General features: G+C 48.0%; 2 protein-coding genes across 2 annotated transcripts; both read right to left on the bottom strand.

The window, feature by feature from the left end:
• Window positions 1–3,907: 3,907 nt before the first annotated feature.
• Window positions 3,908–7,027, bottom strand: SF3B4 (splicing factor 3b subunit 4). The gene is made up of 6 exons (XM_021004186.2): window positions 6,921–7,027; window positions 6,490–6,618; window positions 5,610–6,152; window positions 5,089–5,295; window positions 4,474–4,647; window positions 3,908–4,315 (listed from the first exon to the last, which is right to left on the bottom strand). Exons 1-6 carry the CDS (start codon window positions 6,952–6,954, stop codon window positions 4,128–4,130), a joined length of 1,275 nt encoding a protein of 424 aa, XP_020859845.1. The 5' UTR covers window positions 6,955–7,027; the 3' UTR covers window positions 3,908–4,127.
• Window positions 7,028–7,266: 239 nt separating this feature from the next.
• On the bottom strand, window positions 7,267–18,399 carry MTMR11 (myotubularin related protein 11). Its single transcript, XM_021004200.2, is given in 19 exon segments — window positions 7,267–10,452; window positions 10,965–11,258; window positions 11,576–11,758; window positions 12,076–12,249; window positions 12,481–12,647; window positions 13,090–13,160; window positions 13,416–13,476; window positions 13,750–13,874; window positions 13,977–14,065; window positions 14,194–14,281; window positions 14,517–14,652; window positions 14,823–14,901; window positions 15,569–15,711; window positions 15,897–15,957; window positions 16,238–16,359; window positions 16,798–16,888; window positions 17,278–17,333; window positions 17,336–17,470; window positions 18,099–18,399. Coding segments are annotated over 18 exon segments (2,106 nt in total). The 5' UTR covers window positions 17,355–17,470; window positions 18,099–18,399; the 3' UTR covers window positions 7,267–10,305.
• Between the last annotated feature and the right edge of the window lie 1,574 nt (window positions 18,400–19,973).

Below are 19,973 nucleotides of genomic sequence, written 5' to 3'. Positions count from 1 at the left end.
TAGGACCACACACACACACACACACACACACACACACACACACACACACACACACGCATGAGTAAATGCTAATGAAGCTTTGTTACTAATAAACCTTTTGAATATCAGCATTCCAAAACTGCTGGTGATTGGTCCTAATCTCTTCTACACTTCACCCCCTTGCATCTCAAATTGCTAACATTTGATCATACCCCAAAGATGCTTCTCAGCTGAAGCTGTGATTGTGAGGGCTAGAGCAGAGCCAGACGATTCCCAGCCCATTCCTTCCAAGTAACCCCTCTCTCAACACAGACCATCTCTCCTAATCTAGCTTTCCTCATGGAGACGCAGTTGATAGAAAAAGCAGTCAGAGGAAGAAAAACTGACTTTCAGTCTCAGCCCTTTCTCTTCTATTGCTGTGACTGTGATGAAGTCATAGAATGGGACTTAGAACCGGAAGGAACCTTCCAAGTCATTTTATCCAAGGAGGCTTTAAAGGAGATTCCCAAATGGGGTGGGAAATGTTCCAAGGTTACTTTTGGAGTCCTCTCCTCAGTTCACCACTCTGAATCTCTTTCCTTATTTGTAAAATGGGAATATCTGCTCTGTTTCAGAAGAATGTTGTAAGATCAAAGGAGATGTCTATTATGTATTTTGTAATGACAAAGTGCACAAATGAGCCATCATTAATATATCTCCTACCTTTCTATACCTGGCTTGGGTTGCAAAAGAAGACCACAGCCCAGAAATGAGAGGAAATATGCATATGATGGCTAGCTTATTCTACAGTAGAGGCCATTCACCAATACCACACTCCAGATCAATCACACAAGGTTCTTCCAATAGGAAGAACGAGAGGAAGGATGAGGTAAGAGGGAGGGAACGTCGAAAGGGCCAATACACCCAAGGTTCTTTAAGTCCCTGAGGAAGGATAAAGAAAGTACCTGACTTCTAGAAGCTTATACTTTAAAGAGAAAACACATGAAACCTAGTTAAGTAACAGTGTAAGGCAGTATTCAGCAAAAATTAAATGCAACATTTGAGTGCCAGATAAGTACAAGACACTGTAAGAACCAGTGTACCTGCGGGGTAGGGTGGATATAAGGCTGGATATGTCACAGTCCTTACGAAGTTACAATCTAGTAGAATGGAATAAAACATGAACATAAATATAATGCAAAAAGGATGAAAGTACACAAGAGATCCAGAGTGCTGAGAGATCAGCCCAAGGTGGGACAAGTGGATGAAATCAGTAAAAGCTACATGGAAGGCATAGTGTTTACACTGCCCTTTTTACTTTTGCAAAGTGATTAAATTCACAGGTTCACAGATTTTGGCCTGGAATGGACCTCAGAGGTCACCTCGTCCAAAACCTTCATTTTATAAATAAGAAACCAAGGCAAGACAAGTTAGCTAGCAGGTGCAGTAGCCAATGCATTGACCAGGTAGGTGGCAGAATGGATAGAAATGGAAGAAATAACATCAAAAGACAGTTGTTATTTCATGGGTCGAATCAGTTTAAAGTGACTGAATGGGCATAAATGAGGAAAGCGATGTTTACCACATGATTTTGAAACTGAAGAACCAGGAAGAATGGTTGTACTGATGACCGGAATAGAGAAATCAGGAATGGAAGGCAAATTGGACACATTGAGTTGGCGGGATCAATTGGACTTGCAAGTAGAATGAAAGTTCCTTGAGGATAGAGCCTAGCACAGGGGTGGGGAAACTTCAGCCTCGAGGCCACACATGGACCTCTAGGTTCTCAAGTGCGGCCCTTTGACCAAATCCAAACTTGACAGAACAAATCCCCTTAATAAAAGGATTTGTTCTGTAAAACTTGGACTGAGTCAAAAGGTAGCACCCAAGGACCTAGAAGGCTACGTGTAGCCTCAAGGCCACAGGTTGCCCACCCCTGGCCTAGCACATAGTGGGTGCTTAAGAAATGCTTAATTGGCAGTATTTTACAGGCAGTTAGATATGTAGAACTAGAGTTCGGAAAAAGATCAAGCTAGACAAGCGTCATCAGGGTAACATTAGTACTTGAAGTGAGGAGACAAAATCAGTTTGAAGTGGGAGAATAAGCACACAAGAGTGAAGAGTTAAGGACTGAGCCTTTCAGAGTTATCTAATATTTAGGAAGTGAAGGAACAAAATAGAGTCAGTAAAGGAGACCCAAAAAAACCCGATCAGTCAGAGAGAAGAGCTGGAAATGTGCAATGGATGTCTCAGGAGTGATTATAGAAGGTAGACTCAATTGTGTCAGAGACTACAGATGTCAGTGACAGTGAAAACTGAGGAAAGGTCAGTACATTTGTCAAGGTGGACACTGGTGACTTTTTTTTTTTTGGCTAGGCAATGGGGTTATGACTTGCCCAGGGTGACACAGCTAGTGTTATGTGTCTGAAGACAGATTTGAACTCAGGTCCTTCTGAATCCAGTACCCATGCTCTATTCACTGCGCCACCTTGCTGCCCCTTACTGGTGATTTTTGAGAGTAGTTTTAAGAGAGAAGTTAGATTTTGTAGAGTCAAGAAGAGGCAACAAGAAAATGAGGGCCGCTAGGTGACAAAGTGGATTCAGTGCCAGGCCTGGAGTCAGGAAGGCCTGACTTCAAATACAGCCTCAGACACTTACTGTGGGACCCTGGGCAAGTCACTTAACTGTTTGCCTGTTTCTTCATCTGTAAAATGAACTGGGAAAAGAAATGGCAAACAACTCCAGCATCTTTGCCAAGAAAACCTCAAAAGGGGTCACAAAGTCAGATACAACTGAACAATAAGAAAAGGGTAGGTATAAACTACTTCTGATAGAAAAGGATCTTTTTCTTGTCCTTTATATGTCTTATGGGTTCAAATATGTCTAGAATTCCCAAATCTACACAAAGAACTCATCTCCACGTGGATGTGCCATTCGCAGCATCTCACATTCAGCAAGTCCCATACGGAATCTTCTACCATAAACCTACCTCATTTCCATTTCTGTCCAAGGTGCCACCATCCTTCCAAGTCCCCGACATTTACCACCTAAGAGTCAATCTACTCTTCAGTCATCCTCCACATATCAAGTTGCCAAGTCAATTGATTCTACCTCTATACTTTTCCCATCCGACCCCTCTAAATCCACACTATTTCAGGCCCTCTTCACCTCCAGCCTGGACTGCTTCAACAGTCTATAATCGGTCTCCCTACACCCAGCCTCTCCCCTCTACAAACCATCTTCTACAGCCAAATGGATATTCCTAAGGGGCAGGTCCTGCCCAAGAAGCCTAGTAGCTATTCTTTTGAGGATACATTACAACCTCCTGTGCTTAGTATTTATAAAGCCCTTCATAATGGGGGCTATCATAATAGGCCAATTTCACATCACAACCCTCCCACACTATGTTCCAGACTGGCCTAAGTTCTATTCCCTGTACATGATATTCTCTTTCCCCTTCAGAGCAAAGGGGTCCTCCATGTCTGGCATGCTCTCCTTTCTCATTCCTGCCTCTTGGACCACACAAAATACCTTTCCCGATTGCCCCGATGGTTACTAGTATTCACCATCCCCCCAAATTACATTGTATATATTTTGCATTTGCTCATCACTGCACATTATTTCCCCCCAGAAATAATAATTTATATTATATATCTTTACGTAAATATTATGTTACATAATCATTTCCCTTCAGAAATAATAATAATGATGTAAGCTCCTTGAGGAAAGGGGCTGTTTTATTTCTGTCTTTGTATCCCCATCACAAGCACAGTTTGAGGCCCTTAGTAAGTGCTAGGTGAATTAAAGTGAAAGAATAAATAAGATAATGTTGAAAAGAATCAACAGTCAAGCAGCAAATGCACACTTGCTAGATTACTATATCTTTGCTCCCTTCCCTCCACTTCCTGAAAGGAGAGAGAAGTTACTTCATCAAGAATACCATACAGGATAAACAAAGGATTCAACTTTATTAACTGTCAATATCTGGGGAAGAAGTGTAGCCCAACATAGAAAAAAAATCCAGTGGGGAAAAAAATCCACACTGGAAAAAAGGACAAATTTGAGGGAGAAAGGGGTGGTCCAGGCCCAGGGGGCAACAGTTCCTCTGACTGGTCCAAAAGACAGGGAAAGTCTCAGAGGAGCCCAATAGGTTGTCGAGAAATTTGGCTCTACTGAGGAAGAGGACCCCGAAGTGGACCACGAGGGGGTACAGGTGGACGGGGGGAGGGTCGCGGTGGAGGAAGGGGTCCTCTTTGGTAGCCATAGGGTGGAGGTCGAGGGGGACCGCTGTATCCGTGTGGGGGCATTAACGGAGGAGGTCCTCGCATACCATGGGGAGGCATGGGGCCTGGGTGACCTATGTGAGAAAAACAGAGATTAGAGATAACAAGAAATATAGAATATATCAGCATGAGGGGAAAGATAAAAGACATGGAAAGGTGAAAGGAGAGCAGTAACCTAGAAGTAAAAAACTTAAGAAAGGACAAAGTATGAGATGGGTAGGAGTCTACTCACCCATGGGAGATCCAAAAGGGGGTCCTCGGGGTGGCATTCCCATAGGAGGGGGGCCAGGATGAGGCATTCCTGGTGGTGGTCGTGGAGGAGGCTGTCCCCCTGAGCCTGGGGGCCCTGCATGTGGGTGTCCCAAGCCATGGGGACCATGGTGGGCAAGCTGCATCTGGGACATACCTAGACAAAAGAAAGAAGACACAAAAATGAAATGGAGGAGGAAAGGGAGAAGCTAAGGTTATAGAAAAGAGAAGAGAACAGAAAGCCAGGAGTCCAAAAGAAAAAGGAAGAGGTGGTGGGATGAGAGAAAAGGAAGGGGAGATTCATGTGGAGAATAAAGTTGGTAGGAAACAGGACTTACCCAGACTATCTTCCTCAAAGAGAAATATAAAATTTGATTAGTTCAAGTATAAAAACCATCTCCTACTCTCACAAGTTCTCCCTAGGGGATCATGTATCATCCCAGAAAGAGAATCAGGAATTGAAGGTTGAAAGAATAGGAGGGACAAGGGAAGAGCCAAAGGCATAAGATATAAAAGAAAAAGAGAAGAGAGCCAAGACATAAAACCCATCCTCCCACCCCCCTATTTGTCCCTCTCATTCCCAGCACAGAACACCTACCGGGATGAGGCATCCCACCTGGTGGGAATGGATGGGGATGTGAGTGTCCATGGCCAGGATGTCCGGCCCCAGGGGTTCCTGCTGATGGAGGGCCATGGGCTCCAGCCCCAGGAGGCATAGGTGGGGGAGGCATGGCTGGGGGTATACCTGGAGGAAGGGCTCCAGGAGGTGGCACCGGAGGTGGGAATGAGCCTGGCGGGGGCATACCTAACAAGAAATGGAGAAAGAGGAGTCTGTATCAAAAACACAGAAACTTTGTCCCACCATGTCCCTATACCCACCTGCCACCTAAGAGAATGACCCTTCCTCTCCACAAATTACACATACAATAAGAGGCAATTTAAACAAATGAAACATCTACAGCTTCTCCAAGAAACCCTACCACATTTACTATTCTCTAAATCTCCCATCTCCATAACCCTTTCTCTACTTCCTCACTACACAATGACAATCTGTTCTCTCTCCTAGTCCCTCCAGCCTTAGCCTGACCCTCACTCCCACACATGGAGCTCATGTTTTACCTGGTGGAGGAAGCCCAGATCCCAAGGAAGACACAACAGGATTAGGGGCAGAGGGTGGGGGTGGTGCATCAGCAAATAGCTGGTGTGGCCGATCTGCCTGTGACAAGGGGTTCTGTGCCGCTAGAAGTCGCTCAGCTGCAGAGCCGTGGCGTTCTCCCTTAGAGTCCTTCTTGAAGGCATAAGATACTGTGATGGGTCGATTACACAGGTATTGCCCGTTCATGGCCTCAATTGCTGCGTCAGAGGCATCGAATGAAGCAAAATTAATAAAGGCATAGCCCTTGGAGTTGCCCGTGTCAGGGTCCCGCATGATCTTGGGAGTCTGCAAAATAACCCCAAAGGCGCTGAAGGTGTCATAGAGCAGCTTCTCATCGATCTCGGGATCTAGGTTCCCTATGAAAATGTTGGCCCCCACGTCTAGATTCTTGTTGTGGGCTGACGCTTTGTTCACTCGTATTGGCTTCCCATACAGTTTGATCATGTTCATTATCTTAATGGCATAGTCAGCATCTTCCTCACTCAGGAATTCCACAAATCCATAGCCTGCGGAAGGTAGTGGACAGGTTAGATAAGCGTGGGCACCGTCTGATACAAGTCAAAATAGGGTATAATTTGCCCCACCCCCACAAAAAAGCCCAACATACACATAAGGGAAAGAGAACTCCATGCTCTTCATCATAACAGAAACCCAAGACAACTAACTCCACGCCAGAAAGGGTTTCCAGGAGACAGGGCAGTAAAGTACCCACGCTTGACCCCGCACAGGCTTTCGCTCCTGTGGCGTCGTCTGGCGTTCTGCCGCTCAAGCTCCTCCTTCGACAAGGGTGATTTTTACAGACGGGCCCACTGAGGCACAGCCTTCCCCTCCCGCCCCCCTTACCTTGGTGCTGGCCCGTTACCCGGTCCTTGGGCATGTGAGTGTTGACCACGGGCCCGGCCTGCAGGAAGAGCTCCCACAGCAGCGGCTCACTGACCTTCTCGTCCAGGCCCCCCACGTACACGGTGGCATCTGCGGAGCGAAGGGGGCGCGGCGGTGAATGGGGAAGGGCCGCGGCGCGGCCGGACACCCACCCGACGTCATCGCCGGCCCTCCCCGCGGGGCGGCAGCGACCCTCCCGAGGCGGCTTCTCCACGCCCGGGGCGCCCTCCCTTCCCGCCCCCTCCCCGCGGCCGGCTCTGCCATGGGGTCGCGGAGGCCTCCGGGCCTCTCCGACGCGGCGACGCGCCTTCCCCGGCCCCGGGCCCTCCCGACGAGCCGGGCTCTGGCCCGTGCGGGCGCGATCCCGGGCCTTCCGCCTCGTCCCCACTCACCCTGATTCCGTTCGGAGATGGGCCCCGCCGCCATACTGAATGTGCTCCCGCCGTCTCCAGGCAGCGGCCCCGCACCGCGAGTGCTTCCGCTTCCGGGGCAGCGGTAGGGGCGGGGCTGCCGGAAGAGCGCAGGCTAGGGACGCGGCAGCGGCCATCTTGGAAGCGCCGGGCGCGAGCGGCCATGTTGGCTGACCTGGCTCGGGCAGCCTGAGGGGGTGCTGGGAGTCGGTCACGTAGTGTCTGGGCGGAAGGGCCCGTCCGAGGCCTCCTTCACGTGATTTGGGGGAGGGAATAAATAACGGCTCTCCTCCCCCACTCCCAGCCCCGACCGCGAACAACAGAAACCTGAAAGTAACAAAACTTTATTTTTCAAAATAATTAATCACATAATCTTGACTTCCCGACCTTCACAGTTTAACTTAGTCTCCCTCCCCTCACCCCGAAAGGACGGTATGAGAACCACCCCCAAATCAAGGTCAAATGTGATCAGTCCCTAGAGAAGCAGCTCCTTGCCCAACGATTCCGAAAGGCTCCCTTTCGTCCTAACATGGCGGCGCCGAAACGTTGCCATAGCAACGGGAGGCCGTTTCCGCCCCCAACCCAGAGTTTGTGGGGACGATTCTGGGAAGTGGGGAGGAGAAATGGGGTTCTGGAGCTGGAAAGGGCGTACTGGTCATCCAGTCCAACCTTACCTCGTTCTACAACTGAGTAAACTGAGGCCCGGGGAGGTTTAGTAACCGGGGAAGGACCCTAAAGTTGGCAGCTTTGCAAAAAACCTCAGACGATGCCGCTGCTGCTGCCCTTTACTGACCTCTGCCCCATAGTCCTTCTTGCAGCCAGCTTCACAAGTCCACACCACACTGAAGCCCCCCTGGCTCCAATCCATCGATGCCAAACCCACCACCTACTGTTACTATTAGCTGGGCAAACGGGCATCCTCCAGCCCTCACCCCCGACGACCTGCCTGGCACCCCAGCACTCAGAATGCCCGGCTGAGAAAGAAGACCTAAGGGGCACTGATTGTGCAAGGTCCTGAGATCCAACTCCTGGGACAGATGTGGAACTGCCTGGCTCTGTCCTGCAAGGGTCTCGTGAGGCAATAAAGTTGTGGTGGATAGAGCAATGGGTCTAGAGTCATGAAGAACTGAGTTCAAATCCAGCTTCTGACACTAGCTATGAGACTTTGGGAAAGTCACAACTTCCGTGCCTCAGTTTCCTCAACTGTAAAATGGGAATTATAACAGCACCTACTTCACAGGGTTGTTGTGGAGATCAAAATGTGCTAATATTTGTAAAGCCCTTGGCACAGTGCCTACCTAGCACATGCTGTGTGCTGATTCCCTTCCCTGAATTAGGCATCTTCCTTGGATGGTGCATCACACACACATTGAGCGCATTACTCTATTTATTGCCTGTGTGACCTAATCAGCCAACTATCATTTATGAAGCACCTACTATGTGCCAGGCACTGTGCTAAAGACTGAGGATACAAAGAAAGGCAAAACAAAGTTCCTGCTCTCAAGGACTTCGTGGTCTAATGGGGAGACAGCATGCAAACAGCCGCGTACAAACAAGACGTATACAGGATAAACTGGGGGCAGTCTCAGAAGAAAGGCATTAAGATTAACAAGTGGGGGAAATGTATCAAAGGAGAGACGTTGGCTGACTTTTAGCTCAAAACACTAAATTATTCCATTAGAAATGTGATTTTATTCCCTCAAGTTCCAGCAAGTGACTAACAAATCCGGCTTGAAGGAGTAAACACCTTCTTGTTATCCAAACCAGAACCACCCCTGTCCTATTGGTTATTCTCAATTAAAGGCGTGGTCCCACACTACTTCCCAGGAACTTCTGAATCTTTCAAGAGACCTAAGGCTGGAACTTCCATGAATTCAGATCTTAGCTTACTTCACAGAGTTTGGTCTTTGGTCCTAGCCTGACCCCCAACACAACCGAAACTCATCCACATCATCCCCCTAAAAGTCACAGAACAGTCTTTCTAATCTAGGCCATGTACTAAATTTGCACATCAGTTCCCCTGTAATTGGGACTGATCCACCACAATTCTCACTTGGTCTCTTCTCCTCATTGCTTTATTTTCCCTGAAACTGAAATTGGGTGATGGGTAATGAATGGTTAGTCAGTCGGATGAAGATGCCTGTGCCCACACATCATTCCTACAGTATAAGATTTTCTGTCCCCATTTTCCCAACTTTATCCTAGCACTTATTCCCACATTTGTCTTCTCAGAAGCAAAACCTAGAGCTTGTATTAATACTGTTCATTGATGGTTTCTGTGGTAGAGTGTCTCCCAATTCCACTCTGAGGATATAGAGGGCTGGCCCAGGAGTATAAAAGAGCTGATTTCAAATCTGGCCACAAACACCTACTAGCTGTGTGACTCTGGGCAAGTCACTTAACTCTGTTTCCTCAACTGTAAAACTGGGATAAAAATAGCATCTACTGTGCAGGATTATTGTGAGAATCAAATGAAATCATATTTGTAAAAAGCACTTAGCCCAATACCTAGCACATAGTAAGAGCGATTCCCCTTCTTTCTCTCCCTTTTCCATTCTGTTTCCATGGAAAGTTGTAAAGAGAAGAACTAGAAATTAACAATTAGAGAGGCAGGCCAAAGGAAGAATATGAATAGGTAGGTCTAGGGTGGGCTATGTTGGTGAGAGTCACAACCAGCAACTCCACCTTCAAATACTATACAACAGTAAAACCACAAAGGATGGGATGGTCCTGGAGAAGAGAGCAGGTTAATTTCCTAAATAATAAGATAATTACAAGAAAAAAATTTTCAGACACAAAACAGTTTCTGGGGAATTAGAGGGAGGAGCAAAGGCTGGAGTTGGGGTTGACTAGAATCACAGTATTTCACACCTGGAAATAGCCACAAACCTATTACACACACACACACACGCACGCACGCACGCACGCACGCACGCACGCACGCACGCACACACGCTATCCCAAATGTCTTAATGCAGCTTTAAGTCATTAAAGCTTAAACCAGACTTTTGGGTCACTCTGTACATATATTATTTTTACAGATTAAGAAAATGAGGTCAAGAAATGTGATTTGCTCAAGGTCATACGGAGTCAGAGCCATGACAAGAATACCCAGGTCTCTTGAGCCCCAGTTCTATGTGTTCCCCAATGCACCAAACAGCCAGCTAGCCCATTTTAGAACAAGACTAGATCTCTAAGGTCCCTTCCAGATCAAAATCTGGTCCTGTGTTTATGGGCTGGAGGAATGGCAGGGATAGCAGGTTAATTGCTTGTTTGGTGACTGGAGAAAAGAAGAGGGTGGAGGTTAAGGCGAAGGGAAGATCTTGAAGATAAAAGAAAACCACAGCCTTAAAGAGGGCCAGACATCTCATCGGGATGGAGACAGAGGGGTATCTAGGTCTTTGGTCTTCCTCTGAGCCCCAGGTAATGCACCTGATGACCATGCCCTCAGCAGCTCCTGGAGCTGGGCCAGCTCATCCAAGAGTCCAGAGACTGTTGGGGCTGATAGACCCGTCTGAAAGAGAGAAGAGGACAAAAAAAAATGTCACCGAAGATCTGTGTGGCCACCCCACCCACCCAGTGCCTTCACTATTTCTGATATTTCCTCATATGCCCTTGTAGTTCCAGATCTCCCCAGACTGTTCCAGCATCACAGTAAACATCTTACATTCAATGCTGGCTTCTCCGAAGAAGCTCCTTGAAAGGATGTTTCAATTTTTGCCTTTGTCTCCCCTGCGCCTGGCACATAGAAGGGACTTAATATAAATGTCTGTTGATTGATGTCTTTTTTTTTTTGGTGAGGCAATGGGGTGAAGTGACTTGCCCAGGGTCACACAGCTAGTAAGTGTCAAATGTCTGAGGCCACATTTGAACTCAGGACTTCCTGAATCCAGGGCTGGTGTTCTATCTACTACACCATCTAGCTGCCCCTGTTGATTGATGTCTTAACCCCCCTGCCCTGCCAAATTTCCTTCTTTCGGCCTCCACTTGCCACCCCACATGCCTGCCTTCATATACCAGCCCTACCTGGACCTCAGGCCGCCCTCTTAGGTAGCAGCGTCTCCAGAGTCTGATCTGGGGCCCTAGGAATCCAGGCAGCAGAAGTCCCGGAGGCAAAGGGGAGGGCCCCCAGTGAGGAGGGAGTCCCCACTCCTGGTCAGCCAGGCTATCAGAGGATGTATTGTGTCGGACGAGCCATCGTGATGAGGACGTCAGTGAAGAAAAGCCATCACGCCAAGGACAGAGCTGGTTCAGTGGGGTCAGAGTTCCCCGAGAGAAGAGGAATATGGATCGTGGAGGGCCAGGAGTCACTGGAGTTGGCTGCAGGGAAGTGGGGGGTCAGATCACTACCAAACCATTCAGTCCTTCTGGAGTTTCAGCATCTCCTTATGGCCTCATCTACCCTCCCCAGGGATTAGGGCTAAGACTTCAGAAGGACAAATGGAGGGAATATTGAATTAGGAGTAGTTTCTTCATAGGCTGGGTGGGAAGCGAGTTCCCTGTTCTCCTCTCATCTCCTTCTAGAATACATGTCCCCTTGGGGAATACTTGGGGCCATGAGAGTCAGGAGCAAAAACTCAAGATACTGTTTCTTCCCCACCATCCTAATTCTCTCTCCCCGTTACAATGAGGCTTACCTGTTCTTTAGGGGGATAGGAATCTGAGCTGTGGTGTGGTTCATAACAGGGATTATAGAACTGAAGTATCTGCTGATGGCTATATCGAAGACCCCAGTCCCAGACACTCAGTGGTCTGGGGACAAGGTCTCCAACTGGAGACTGAGGGGATCCTGTTGTATAAACCTTGGTATAGGAGCTGAACTAGGTAAAGGAAGAAAAAAAAAAGATGATTAGCTCGGCCTTGGAAACTCTCCACTGTCCTCTCAAATCAGAGGGGTACTATTATAAAGCAACACCTACCCCCCCCACATACCCCAACAACCCCCCCCCAAAAAAAAACCCCTAAAGGTCTTGGAATCTCAGTGGCTAGAGGGTTCTGACAAAGACCATGCAGTTACTGACCAGGCAACTTCCTTACTTCTTATTCTCTTCCCATTTTCTTACCACCCCGCAAAAAAGCTCATGATTAAAATGTAGCAAGAACAGCCCAAGAAAAGCAAAGGGAGAAAATCACTAACCTGCCCACTCTGCTTTGCCCGTTCCCAGGGGGTGTCTCTCAGGAAGGTGGGAGTGTCAGGAACCCTGACACTATCATGAAGGGCCAGGAGGAAGAATTCGGAGAATTCAAACTCTGCTGGAAACTGATGGACCAGCTGCCAGAGGCAGTCAAGGAAAAGAAGGAACACTGGGGCCTGGAGTTGGAGGATTGAAAGTTTAAAGGCCTCATCAGGGACTGCTGATGAGGATTTAAAGGTAAATAGGGAGTGCTGTAAGACTCCGAGACTCTAGACCTGTTCTAACCCTCACCTGTTTAACAAATACTCTTCCAAGGTTCTCCATACCTATTCCACTGATCTCTCCAGTCGATCCAAATCAACTTCACCATCCCCTCACCTTCTCAGTATCACCCAATTCCCTCTCACCTCCTCACTTCCCCCGGACCCTCCCAGACGGGTCAGGAAAGGGTGTCCAGCTGCCACCCACTCTCGCTGGACAATTGTCTGGAGGCCATACAGGGTCCGAGCTCCAGGGGCCGAAAGAAGCTGGACAAGTGAAGAGAGGAGGCCATTGAGATCACGGTCACCTTGTTCTGGGAGGTAAAAAGGAAGATTTAGTAAAGTTTGGGGATCAAGAGGCCAGGTTAGAAAGATCAGAAAGAAAGGGCATTATAAAGTTGAAAGGGAACAGATGCAAGTGAAAGGGGCGAGGAGGAAGACAGGAGAAAAACAAATCATGATAAAAGGAAGACAGACATGGAAAAGGGTGAAGTGAAGAGTAAGTTAGGACTGAGAGAGCTTGAGAGAGAATTTCAATTGTTCTGCCTGCTTTCTTGTTGTCCTTTCTCATGCCGAACTGAGATTGATGCAGAAGAGATAAGAGATCTCAAGAGTAACTTCTAACTTGTGGGACAGAAGAGAACTGGGCATGGGAGAGAACAAATAGACTTCTGTGTCACCTTCCCCAGAAAGACTCCAATCTTGTGGCCCAGAGACATAGAGGTAGGGAAGAGCTGGGATAATCTGAGGATTTACCTTGAAGGACTACAGATCGGACCCTGGAGGTCACTAGCACCGAAATGTCACTGGCCTTTCGAAGACAGGACCTGATAAGAAGAGGGTGTGGTAAAGGGTGAATAACAAACTCTAGGGGTTAGAAAAGTCATCTGCTGATCATCATGGTAAAGATAGGAGGTTGACTTTAGCATCTTGCCATCCTTTTCCCCCATCAAAACTAAAACGTAGTTACTTCCAGGAAGAAGAAGGTAGTTAAGTCTGGAGGAACTCATGGAAGACTCCAGCTTAATGGAAGGCTGAAGTGAGACGTGCAGGTTGGCAGAGTATAGGAAGGGGATGATCACCTGACGTGGTCCAGCCATCTCGTTCCCTCCAGAGCTGAAAGCCATTTTTCATCAGCTGCATCTGGTTGAGAAGAGTCAGAGGAACAGGAAGGGTCAGGAAAGATGAGGATTTGGGATTCAAGGTTCAGGAAATGAGGTCCAAAGGGTTAAGAAGAACAGAATCAGTGATCAGAGAGAGTCAGAAAGAATAAGTAGGTCTTCAGGATCCTACTGAAAGGAGCCCATCCTTTTACTAGAATGAAAGGTTAATAGATCAGTGGGACAATGGTCACTTATCCAGAGTGGGCAAAAGAATTGGTAGGTCTAGGAGTCATGGGTTAGAAGTCAACCTCACCAGGCAGGCAGAGGGCCCGAAGCCTCAAGTGGGCAAGCTGGATATCTGCAAGGCTGGGTAGCTCATCCACAGTATCCACCAGGACAATATCCGAATGCCCAGCCTGAAGTAGTAACTCCACTGCCCTGTGGGTGCAAAGAAGAGAGTGAGGAAGGAAGAAGCATAAGGAACCTTGGCTGTCCCCTGACTCCCAACTCCTGATTTCTCCCCTCAAACCTCTCCTTTACCTGATATCCTCTCTATTAGGATCACTGGCTTCATAAAAGCCACCAGAGCGGAGAAGATCACTGCCTCCGGGATGATGCCAGCATAGGCGCTGTAAATGGCAGGGTGGTATAGTGGTCTCAGACAGGTCATTATAGGGAAGAGAGACTCCTTGTCCCCTCTTCCCACTTGTCCCAGGTGGTCCCAAACCCACTACCCTGACCCCATCCCCATACTGACCGGTCCGCGCCCCTGATGGAAGTGACCAAATGCCTTTCTGACTTCGCTGTCCAGTGTCTGTCTAGGGACCCAGAAGTATCGAGGGAGACTGTGGAGTTGAAGTTGATATCACTGCTTGGCTCAATGACCTCATAGTATGACTATGATGTTTATAATTGGGGAGGGGAAGGTAATCCTAGAGGGGTGTCAGGTTTAAGGGAGTGATGGGTCAAGGGGTATGGTGAAAGTTTCTCCAGGAGGCAGGTTGAATGTTTATCCTTAGGTTGGAAGGATTGGCTGAGCATGCCTACTAGAAGATGGAGATGTGAGAACATTGGATTCACCTGGTAGATATATCGAACCTCTCATTTACTGTGCTGACCCTCCAGCCTCTGGCCCCATGCTTCTTCCGTTCAGCCTCCCATTCCTCAGGGGTCTCTAAGAGGGGAACAGGTGGCTCACTGGGGCCCAGGCCACAACCTAGAGAAAGGGAGAAAGAGAAGTATCAGTCAGCTCACCCTTGGTCTCTAGCCAGACTAGACCCCAACCACCTGGGCCTCTGCCTTCCTGCTTCCCCCAACTTCTCACCTTTCCTCTGTCCCATCCCAAATCACTCTCCACCTCCTCCCCCCCAAAGATCTTCTACTCACAAGCTTTGCTCACAGTCATTCCATCATACTGTTGGGCTTGACTGTTCTGGGCTCTAGCCTGGATTATCGCCATGGCCACCTATGGAAGAAATGACCAGCCCACCCCTTTGGCTCAGATCAGAAAGAGAAATAGAAGGGAACAGGATTTATGTTTCTCTCTACTTCTTATCAGAATAAAAACAGTCTCTAGAACCGTGAGCTGGTAAGTCATAGAAAGAAGGATTTGAAAGGCAGATCTGAGAGGATCTATCGTGTATGGCGGTTCTTAAACTAGGGTCCATGGACCGCCCCCCCACACACACACACAATATTTCAGAGAGTTCATGAATTGAATGGGAAAAAAAATTTATCTTCATTTTCATTAACCCCTAACTGCAAGTCTTTATTTCCTTAAATTATGAATTTTCAAAAACATTATCTGAAAAGGGGTCCACAGTTTTTACCAGTCTGCCAAAAGGCTCCATTAACACACAAAAATAGCTTAAGAAAGGCTGGTCTATCGTATAGTTAAAAGGGATTCCTATTAGGGATCAAATGGGATAAAATGTAAAAAGGCTTTGCAAACTATAAGGCACTGTGTAAATGCTAACTATAATAATAATAATAATAATAATAATAAATAATTAATTATTATTGTCCCCAAAGGAAATTTTATGGAGTTGCCTAGCAAAAGGAGTACATCTCCAGAGGGAGTAAGAGGGAAGGAATGAGTCACATGGGTGCTTCCGGGGATAGGGGTGTCTTACCCTAAAGGCAAGGGGCTCCAGCCCCCCCTCTCCAAAGCCAACTCTTAGAAGCCGGAAGTCTCGTCCATGAATTAGAATTTCATCAGGCATGAACTTGAGCAGAGACCCTGGACGAAGAATCTGGGGCCTGCCTAGGCCACTTACTGAAGTCAAGGGTTAAGGGTCAGAAAATATTATAACCCAGAAACCAGGGGCCCTCCCTACCCAAGGGGAACTCTTCCAGCCCATCCATTCTCACAACCTGGGAGTCTGGAGACAGGGGCTCTCCCACACCTCCAGCTGCACCCTCTCACCCAGCTTCTACAAAAGGTCCACTCTTTTCAATTACCAGCTTCTAACCGTCCAATATTGCTGAGAGCAAAATCGTAGTCACTGCTCAGTGCAGAGTCCTAAGAGAGAATAAAGCAGAGGAGCTGTAAAAACACATTTTTGTGACCTCTGACTCCTCTTCCAACTCTCAATCTACGATCCTATGGTTTTCCCCAGAGATTTCCCTACCCAGGGTAGTCCCTGGTTCTCCCAGACAGACTCCTTGAAAATTACCCCAGTAAGAGGTGCCTGTGAGAAAGCTTCCTGCCCCGCCCTGTCCCGAACAGGCTTTATTAACCCTTCTTGCCTCCCTTCCCTACGTTAGCCCACCTGTCTCTTTCAATTTTCTTCCCACCTCACCTGCCTCCCTTGCCAGCCGTGGGGGCGGAACAACACTCTCTGGTTGGTACATATCAGGGTCCCAGGCAATTCAGGTTCTAGCCCCCTTCTCACTCCTGGTGCCCAGGCCAAGACCTGTTCCCCTTATAAGGAAGGAGAAGAGGGGGGAAGATGAGTCATGCAAGGGAAAAGTATTCCCTTCTCAACAAATCTCCTTCCATCTACCCTAAACACACAACCTTCCCACTCTTCTCCCCTGCACAAAAACAAAAAGGATGCCAACAGATGAATGTTTCTCCCCCTACTCTGAGCTCTTGAAAACAAACAAAACAAAAAAAACAGGGGGTCAATGGAAAGGTCATCACTTCATACATGCCCACCATCTTCTAGGTGAGTAACAGAACCTGAAATCCAAGCTTACAGTTAGCTCTGAACAGAGAAGGGGATGATCTACGAGGAAGGAAGGTCTGTGCTGGGGGAAATCACAGTGGAGTGAAGACCCTGAGGAGAGGAAGGTCAGGGAGGATTGAAGTTTTTGAGGGCATCACCTAGAGTCAGGGATATTGAAGGGTCTTCAGTACCTGGGAGGCATCGAAGAGCTGGGCAACTGCTAGTCTGTGGACTCCTTGGCTCTTCCATCCCACTCACCTGCATGGACTTTGGGCGTAAGAGCTGAAAAAAAAGTTCATTTGTAGTTCATTCCAGATCTTATCCCACCCCCCTCATCTCCCCTGTTGAGTTGTCCATGTGGGGTGGCATGCACAAGATCTGGGATGATGGATACGACAGCCAGTTCTTTTCCAAGCCAATATTCAAATATTCAAGGGAAACTGAGGTCTAGATATGATAAGGGAAGACAGGTCTGGGGTGGGGCAGCATAAGGGGAAGAACTGGTTAATGAATAATGAAAGAGTGAACTTGAGACTCAGAAGAAACACAGAGATATTGAGCAATCCAGCAACAGTTAGACCAAACTTATCCTGAAGTCAGATATACACTCCATTTCATAGCTCCCACCCTAGCCTCCCTGCCACCCTCCCTGAAGCTCCCCTTTCTCTTACCCCCATGTCTGGCTCCTTCTGTGGGGGAATGTTGAAGCTCCGGCCCCGGCCCCCCCACCACATCTCCCTGGCTCCATTCAGGGGAACTGAGGGATGGGGAGGGGGAGGGAGGTGATGTAGGGAGACTCAGGGAAGTCTTGGCCCAACTGAGAGAAGGTTGAGTCCTAAGGAAGGGAAGAGATGGGGACTGGGGCTGGGGAGGGGGCAAAGCAAAAAAAAAAAAAAAGGTTTAGACAGCGTTCTTTTCTGGGGTAAGGGAGAGAGGGCTTTGGTTGGGGGGCGACTCAGGGTCCTCTGGAAACTTCAGACTACTCCGGAGATTGGGGGGGTAGGGGTGGAAATGAGATGCCCTGCCCCTTAAAGGGGAACACACCCAATTTGAGGAGAGTTTGGAGAAGGGTTTTAAGAGAGTAGGCTGAGAAAGCAAATTTGGGAGTATACATGAGTCTGTGTGAAGAGTTCTCCAGTCCACTTCCTACTGATCAGCACAGAGGATCCTTGAGGGTACCCAGAGGTACCCGAGAGGTATCCAGACAATTAAACAGAATTATATGAACTCAGGGGGAAGGAGTCTCACTCAATCTGGGCTCCAACTTGAGGCACAATTATTTTGTGTGTCTCTGTGTGTTTCCCCATGTGCTGAAGTAGTCATTCTTTTTATGGAAAGAAGAATAATGAGGCATCCCTCCTTCCCTCAAATCTGACAAGAAGTTGCTATGGGTGGGGTAAAGGGGTTGGGCCCCTGGGGATTTCCCATCACATTCAGAGACATAAAGCTGGGATATCAAGGGAGGTTAAGGCAGAGAGAAAAAGGGATGTACCTTGACTCTGTGGTTAAATGTAGGTGGAGGTAAGGACTAAGCCGAGGAGATAAAACACAAACTCACGTGTGGGACAGGCTGTTTCTCCCCCTAGGTTTTCCTTTACCAGTAGCCTGCAACCAATTAGGAACTAGAGCAGCCTTCAGACACCTCCCACTCTGAACACTGGATACCCCCACAATCAATGATTCATGTTCTGAGCAGTGTGGGCTGGGGGCCAGGACACCTCTTCACACAACTTGGAGCAGTCCCTCGGGACAGGCTCTGGGGTGGGGAGTTCGAGAGGCGGCAAGCCACTGGAGAAAAATGGGCACATAGAGCCAAGATGAACGTAAAAATAAGATGCAAAATGAAATGTAAATGAGCGGCTGTTTTATTTTGAATCCCTAGAAACAATTAAGCCAAGGTGGGAAACAGGGACTCTGGAGCCCCGGATTTTTCCATGCCACCTCACCCTTCCTACCCCTCCCACCCCTCCCTTTTCTCGCTTTGACCTTAAATGTTTTCTGCCTTGGCTGCAACTGTGGAAATCCTGAAGCTATTATGGAGCCTGAGACAAGTAGTCAGTCTGGTATTGACTCCACACCTTCACAAATTCTGGCATGCACTATGGCCCTCAAATCTGGGTAGGGACGAAGTGAGAGAGGGTCAGTTTCTCTGAGGTATCCACGAGGAAAGAAATATCAAATTCTTATGTATCTCTCGCCTCAGTACCCCTCTTCCCTCCCAAGGCTCCCCCTGCTGTATCTCTACACTTACTTGGGGGAAGCAAATCAAAGGAAAGAAAGAAGGGAGCATAGAGGAATAGGAAGACCCACACATTCATGGTCAAGCAGGGTACAGGAAGATACAAGAGTAAGGTTAGCTTCTGGCCAGAAATGGAAAGAAAACAACGCAGGTAATAGTGAACAGCAGCGCTGAAGTCTGGCGATTTTTACCTCCTCACAAGACAAGTCTGGCTGTTGGAACCCTAAGGACGTTCTACTCTCCCCTAGCCCCCCCAGTCCCCACCTACTACCACTTTCCCTGGTCCTTCTCAAGCCACATCTGAGCAGAGCAGGGGGGGAGGGTAGGAGGGTGAAGGGGGTGGAGCTCAGTGAGTCATCTGATGAATCACAGACCCAGATATACGCACAGAAACAAGGCCACAGACCTGCCCACCTCCACTCTAGCACTTTTGCCCAGCTACAGTATTCCCCATTCTATTCTGCTTTTGGACACCACCCCCCTTTCCTCCCTCTGTGCGTTGAAAAGTAGGAAGGGAAGGGGAGAAAAAAGACGCTAAACTGGGGAGATTAGAGTATGGAATTATTTGAACCAAAGTCACGACCTCAGGCTTTAAGTGATTGTCCTTTCTCCATCTGAAAAGTGGGAGAAATTGCTGGGGCCTGGGTGACTCATTATGAAGCTGCTGTGCACTTGACTACAGGGAAAAGCAGGAAAAAAATAACATGAAGAAAGTGTTGAGGAAAAAGAAATGAGCTGCCCAATGAAGGTCATGATTCAGCTGTGTGTGTTGCGGCGGGGGGGGGGAGGGCCGAGGCATCCCCTAATGTCAAATAGCAGCATTAAGCTTTCCACTCTTCTACCTGGTTCAAACTCTAGCTCTCTTTCTTCTGAGGAAGAACGAACTAATCAAAGAGAAAACGGACCCCTTCCTATTCGTCTCCCACCCCCTCCCATTGCCAAACTCTACCTAGAGCTACTACAATCCAAGGAATTCCTTACTTTGGGACAGGGTTAACCTTACCCACCCCTCTTGGTCAAGTACACCCACTACGGGCGTATATGCGTGTGGGGGTAGGGGTGCCTCTTTAACCCTACCCTCAAATTTGAGGCTTGGCTAATTGCAGAGGTCATAGATCAACTTAAGAC

The sequence above is a fragment of the Phascolarctos cinereus genome, unplaced genomic scaffold, assembly GCF_003287225.1.
Source record: "Phascolarctos cinereus isolate Bilbo 61053 unplaced genomic scaffold, phaCin_HiC Scaffold_5;HRSCAF=322, whole genome shotgun sequence".
In the NCBI taxonomy this organism is placed as follows: domain Eukaryota; kingdom Metazoa; phylum Chordata; class Mammalia; order Diprotodontia; family Phascolarctidae; genus Phascolarctos; species Phascolarctos cinereus.
Note: the sequence above shows the minus strand (reverse complement) of the source record. Positions and strands in the feature narration are given on the sequence as shown.